Source organism: Peromyscus leucopus, chromosome 2, assembly GCF_004664715.2.
Source record: "Peromyscus leucopus breed LL Stock chromosome 2, UCI_PerLeu_2.1, whole genome shotgun sequence".
Classification (NCBI taxonomy): Eukaryota; Metazoa; Chordata; class Mammalia; order Rodentia; family Cricetidae; genus Peromyscus; species Peromyscus leucopus.
This window is the reverse complement of record NC_051064.1, coordinates 126,627,551-126,633,643: the sequence shown is the minus strand read 5'-3', so window position 1 is coordinate 126,633,643 and position 6,093 is coordinate 126,627,551. Positions and strand designations below refer to the sequence as shown.

Below are 6,093 nucleotides of genomic sequence, written 5' to 3'. Positions count from 1 at the left end.
TATGTGGGTTCTGAGATCTGAACTCAGGTCCTTATTCTTGTGTTACGGCACAGCATGCATGGTATCTACAGAGCCATAGTCCCATCCCTGGTTTTTTTCTTCTTTCCTCCCATTTATCTATCATCTATCTATCTACTCATTCATTTATTTTTGAGAGAGGGTCTCATAAAACCTAGGCTGGCCTCAAACTTGTTGCTGAGGCTGGTCTTGAACTCCTGATTCTCTTCCTTCTGCCTGTCAAGTGCTGGGATTACAGGTATGCACCACCATGCCCAGCTGTTTATTTCAGTGTGTGTGGAGGTGGTGGTGGGAGGGGTGGGTGGTGGTGGTAGTGCATGCCATGGTGTGCATGTGGAGGTCCCAGGATAACATTCAGGAGCGGGCTCTAGAATCTCTGGTTTCTGTTGCTGTGCTACAGACTGCAGGTTATCCGACCTGCAAACTTCCAGATAATTCTGTCTCCACTACCCATCTTGCAGCAGAGTGCTGAGATTATGGATGTGTGCTACCACATCGGGTTTGTTTTTTAACTTGTTTATGCAGTTTACATATAAGAGGGCATCAGATCCCATTATAGATGGTTGTGAGCCACCATGTGGTTGCTGGAAATTGAACTCAGGACCTCTGGAAGAGCTGTCAGTGCTCTTAAATGCTGATCCATCTCTCCTGTTCCCACATCAGGTTTTTTTTTTTTTTTTTTTTTTTTTTTTTTGGTTTTTGAGACAGGGTTTCTCTGTGTAGCTTTGCGCCTTTCCCGGAACACGTTTTGGAGACCAGGCTGGCCTTGAACTCACAGAGATCCACCTGCCTTTCCCTCCTGAGTGCTGGGATTAAAGGTGTGCACACCACTGCCCAGCCCCCACATCAGGTTTTTTACATAGAGGCTCTAGGGATCAAATTCAGGTCACCAGATTTGAATGGCTAGTGCTTTTCCCACTGAGTCCCCAACCTTTTTGTTTTGTTTTGTCTTGTTTTTTAGACACAGTTTCTGTGTAGCCCTGGCTGTCGAGAACTCACTCTGTAGCCCAGGCTGGCCTTAAATTCAGAGACCCACCGGCCTCTGCCTCCTGAGTGCTGAGATTAAAGCCATGTATCACCACGGCCCAACTAAAGATATGTCTTGTCATGCAGCCCAGAATGTCCAGGAACTTCCTCTCCTCCTGCCTCAGTGCAGGGGTTTCAGGTGTTGTTCTTTCTTTTGTCCTTATAGGGACTTGTGAGATGCATGTCCCTGCAGGAAAGCTGCAGTGGTAAACCCTTGGTGGTAATTAACGGCCATGCCTCCTTACTGACTTGGGTTCAGCCTCTGGCCTAGGATGCTTGTATGGTCGCCATTGAATTTCAAATAATGGGGAAGGTCTGGGTTAAGAGCCAGAATATATTTTGCTGAAAATGCATGAATGTGTGTGTGGCGTCAGAAAGGATGCTCTCTGAGAGATCTTCAGATTTTTTTTTTTTTTCTGACATAAAAACGGACTAGAGATGCAGATCTCAGTTGGAGAAACCAACAGGAGCACACTGGACCCCGGGCCATCTGTGCCCAGGGTGGTCCTCAGGCAGTCTCTTAAGGGCGGGTGGGCTAGGGGGTGCCCATCAGTCCTTCTATAGCTTGTCCATCATGGCGAGCAAGTCATCCCCCTTGCTTGTGCTCTGTTCTGTGATCTCCGGCTGGTCTGTGATCTCAAACTCCCCCATGATCCGGGCCAACTCCTCATTCCGTTGCTGGTCCTGTGGAGAAATGGGGGCAGAAGGAGGAAGAGGACATGTCTGCAGGGCTCCTGTGTGGTCAGGAGGTATTTCAATTTCATCCTCAGCTCTTTGCCAGATTAGGGACAAACACAACAGGGGACTGTTGGAGACCAATTTTTTTGTTTTGTTTCTCGAGATAGGGGTTCACTGTGTAGCCCTGGCTGACTTCGAACTCAGAGATCTGCATGCCTCTGCCTCCCAAGTGCTAGCTAGGATAAAGGTGTGTGCCAGCACTACCTAGCTCAATTTTTTTTTTTTTTTTTTTGAGACAGGGTTTCTCTGCGTAGCTTTGCGCCTTTCCTGGAACTCACTTGGTAGCCCAGGCTGGCCTCGAACACACAGAGATCCGCCTGGCTCTGCCTCCCGAGTGCTGGGATTAAAGGTGTTCGCCACCACTGTCCAGCTAGCTCAAATTTTTTAAAGATTATTTTATTTTTATTTTCTGTGAATGAGTGTTTTGTCTTCATGCATGTATGTGCCTATTGCCCACAGAGGCCATAAGAGGGCACCAGATCCCCTGGAACCAGAGGAACAGATGGTTGTGAGCTACCATATGGGTGCTGGGAATTGGATTAGCATCCTCTGCAAAAGCAGCCAGGGCTCTTAACCACTGAGCCAGCTCCATCCTTGGAGAGCAAATTTTTTTACAAGATGATGATGAGGATACGTACCTGTGTAGCCTGTATGTTGATGACATCATAGGATAACTCCTCCGGCCTGGACAGTGCCGCATGTCTGGATGAGGCAAGAAGAAACAGGCCCAGGGGTACAAGGTTAGGGTTTCGTCTTCCTTGCATGGTGAACCCCCTCATGAGAACACGGTAATCTCTTTTCTTTCTTTCCTTTTCTGCAGTTTTCCCTTGCCTTTCCACCTCCCCCTCACATTCCTGCATTTCAGAAAGGCATGTGTGTTTGCATCTCTCTGCTCAGCAAGTTCTGAGGCCAGATCACACGCCAGTCCCTTCCATCTGCAGTGTGGATCAGCCTTCACTACAGCATTTGTGACCTAGCAGCTAAGATGGCTTGTTCTTCATTCTCCTACCAGAGCCTCCTGAGGACAGGACAGGCTCAGAGGCTACCACTCTCTATTTGTGTGTGTTCATGAGTGTGTGCACACGTGCCACGGCAAGCATGGAGAAGTCTGAGGACACCTGTGGGTGTCAGTTGTCTCCTTCCAGCATGTAAGTCCCAGGGCTGGAACTCGGGTCTCAGGCTTGAGGCCTTGAGCTGCGGAGCCGCCTCTCCAGCCCAGCCTGGTCATCTTCTTGCTTAGCTGCTCTGTGTAGTAAAACACCCGGGCTTCTGGGGAATGACTTGGGGGTCCCATCTGCTTACTCCCCGGGCAGTCTTTAATCAGGTCAGCATGGGTTGCTGGTGTTTCACTTCCACTTTTTACATCTGTGTTTATGTGTTGGTATGCAGTTGTCCTCTCTGTGTTCTTATCACATGTAGGGGTTTATATATGTATTTACACTTCATTCAAGCCATGGGGACAAGAATGTATTACATATCTTTTTTTTTATTTTAATTTTTTAAAAAATTCTTTTATTTATTTATATTTTATGTATAAGTGCTCTGCATGTATATCTGCACACAAGAAGAGGGCATCAGATCCCACTATATATGGTTGTGAGCCACCACATGGTTGCTGGGAATTGAACTCAGGTCCTCTGGAAGAGCAGTCAGTGTTCTTAACTGCTGAGCCATCTCTCCAGTCCCTTGTATGACATATCTTTAGAGAACAGGTTTAGGGCTGGAGAACTCTCTTGGTTAATAGAGTGCTAGATCCAGCATGTACAAGAGCCCTGGATTTGATCCCGTATAAACTGAGTGTGGTGGCACACACCTGCAATCCCAGTCTTGGGAGGCAGAGGTAGGAGGATCAGGAGTTTAAGGCCATTCTCAGCTACAAAGTGAATGTGAGGCCATCTGGGCTATACGAGACCCTGTCCAAAAAAAGAAAGAAAGAAAAAGAAAGAGAAAGAAAGAGAGAAAGAGAGAAAAGAACAGGTTTAAAACATACTCCTCCTCTTCATCGGTCATAAACAGATTCAACCGGAATCCTGGTTCAGGGCCACTCGTTTTCTTGATCTCCATCCCTCCCATTAGCCTGGCCAAGAAATTCAGCTCTTCTTTGGCAAGAGGGTTTGGAGCAATGTTTTCCTGTAGAAACAACTATGTGATTTGTAGCCACACAGGGTGATCACATTTCCTGCCAAGACCCCAGAGATGCGGGGAGGAATTATACAACAAGGCAAAAACAGTAACAGTTTAAATTATTTCTGGGCTCCACTACAGCGCAGAACGAAAGCACAGCCATAATAATAATCCAGTCAGCAGCAGAGGGACGCAAAGAAGCAGACCACAGACTTTCAACTTTGAAGCTGAGTGGAATGCCCCAGGGACCCGCACTTCTCAGACTACCTTCCTCCTTGGAGGGGAGGAGAAGGCCCAGCTTCCTCTTTAGTCGGTTCAGTTCCCTCGGCCAAGTGGTTCCTGTCAAGTCTGCAGGGCAAGCAGCCGTCCCCGAGGAACTCCCATACTGCCCTCTGGTGGTCATACCCAGGAACGCAGACTGCAGGCCATTCCCTTCCCTCGCATCCGTTCCACACTCTGCCCTTCGCCTACCTGGCTCGGGGCTCTCTCTAACCCAATACACCAGTTACTGAAAACACACTCTCTTATTTCTGTCTTTCTTGAAAGCAAGCCCCCTACGTCCTGCATAAATAAGAAATGGAGTGAAGACCTTCCTTCATCAGACCCTAACGTCCTTGCGTCTGCTGTGGTATGAGGGGGCCATGGAGAGAAGAGCTGTCTCTCCAAACGAGACGACACTTTTCCTGTCTGTGTTTGTGCTCACCCTGACGCTTTGACTGACACCCACTTCTCTTCTTCTGCTGTTTGGTGTCTTGCCCACTCTGGAGCCCTATTTCCATGCCACCTCCTCAGAAAGCCTTTGTGGTCCCTTGGCCCCATGCTCCCCCCCAAAGGATGGCGCGCGCAGTCTTCTGGCATCGACTGTCAACACACTCCTTCTAGCTCGTGGCTGTGTTTCTACCACTGTCCTTCCCAGGGAACCAAAGCTTCTTCAGGCTGGGACCACATCTACGCCAAGCTTCTGTCCCGGTACCCAACCCATGAACACAGTTCCATAAATACTTAATAACTGAACAGTCCCTGATTTGTTCTGTCCTAGTGTGTGGCTAGTTGGTGAAAATTTGTAGATATGGAACTCAGAGGAACGAAAACCTCATTTTGAAGGTGGTTACCACATCCTTAAAACTAGGAATCAGCCGGGCGGTGGTGGCGCACACCTATAATCCCAGCACTTGGGAGGCAGAGCCAGGTGGATCTTTGTGGGTTCGAGGCTAGCCTGATCTACAGAGCGAGATCCAGGAAAGTCGCAAAGCTACACAGAGAAAACCTGTCTCGAAAAACCAAAAAAAAACAAAAAACAAAAAAACAACAACAAAAAAAAACAAAAAAAAACAAACTAAGAATCATTGAAGAGGGGTGATTTGATCCCTGGATTTGCACACATGTTGGACTCAGCAGCCACAGGCTTCATGGCTCTGGTACAAGGCTATTTGCCAAGTCCTGGTATGTGGCTCCTACTTAATGATGGGGTGAACCAATCCCCAAATTACCTAATAATCAGATCACTGGAAGGCTCCCAGCAAAGCTACAGTTAAACCCTGTGTGCTTGTAAGGCTGGAAGGGAAAGTGCAAACAGTGAGGGTACAGCTGACTTGTTCTGAGTCCCCACCTCCTCCCCATGCAGACTGCTGGATGTAGAAAGAAGCAGGGGTGGGGGGTGGTGAATGGGAAGCGCAGAAACTCACCTGTGACCTTGAGGCTAAGCTCTTTGCTGTTGCAGACATATGGGTTTCCACAGGCCGATTCACACTGTACCTGGTGGCAACAGAAAGCGGCGCTGTTTTCCAGCTGCACTGTTACCCAGCCCGGTTCACCCACTTCCCTCTAACTGGTAAGCATAGTTGTCGTTTATTTTATCGAGGCGTCAAATGGCACCCAGAAAGGGGCTGTGAGTGTAGAACTCACCTGAGTGGTGAACCGCTCACATTTTACTTCTTCCCCAAGAAAAGGCCCCGAAAGAATAGCACCGAGGCCGGGTGGTGGTGGCGCACACCTTTAATCCCCAGCATTTGGGAGGCACAGGCAGGCGGATCTGAGTTCCAGGCCAGCCTGGGCTACAGAGTGAGTTCCAGGACAGCCAGGGCCACATGGAGAAACCCTGTCTTGAAAAACAAAACAAAAGAATAGCACTGAGGACAGGAGCACTTAGATAACATCACAGGGAGGCTGTGTGGCCTTCCATGCAGA

General features: G+C 48.5%; 1 protein-coding gene across 2 annotated transcripts in view; it reads right to left on the bottom strand.

Annotated features, from left to right (window-relative positions):
• Positions 1 to 1,360: 1,360 nt before the first annotated feature.
• Positions 1,361 to 6,093, bottom strand: part of Oscp1 (organic solute carrier partner 1) — a 36,119-nt gene continuing 31,386 nt past the window's right edge. For both annotated transcript variants that reach the window (XM_028885445.2, XM_028885446.2), the window contains 4 exons: positions 5,592 to 5,661; positions 3,773 to 3,912; positions 2,421 to 2,484; positions 1,361 to 1,728 (listed from right to left, as the gene is read on the bottom strand). In XM_028885445.2, coding sequence (XP_028741278.1) covers positions 1,603 to 1,728; positions 2,421 to 2,484; positions 3,773 to 3,912; positions 5,592 to 5,661 — 400 coding nt within the window. In that variant the 3' untranslated portion in view covers positions 1,361 to 1,602. The remainder of the gene's footprint in view (positions 1,729 to 2,420; positions 2,485 to 3,772; positions 3,913 to 5,591; positions 5,662 to 6,093) is intronic.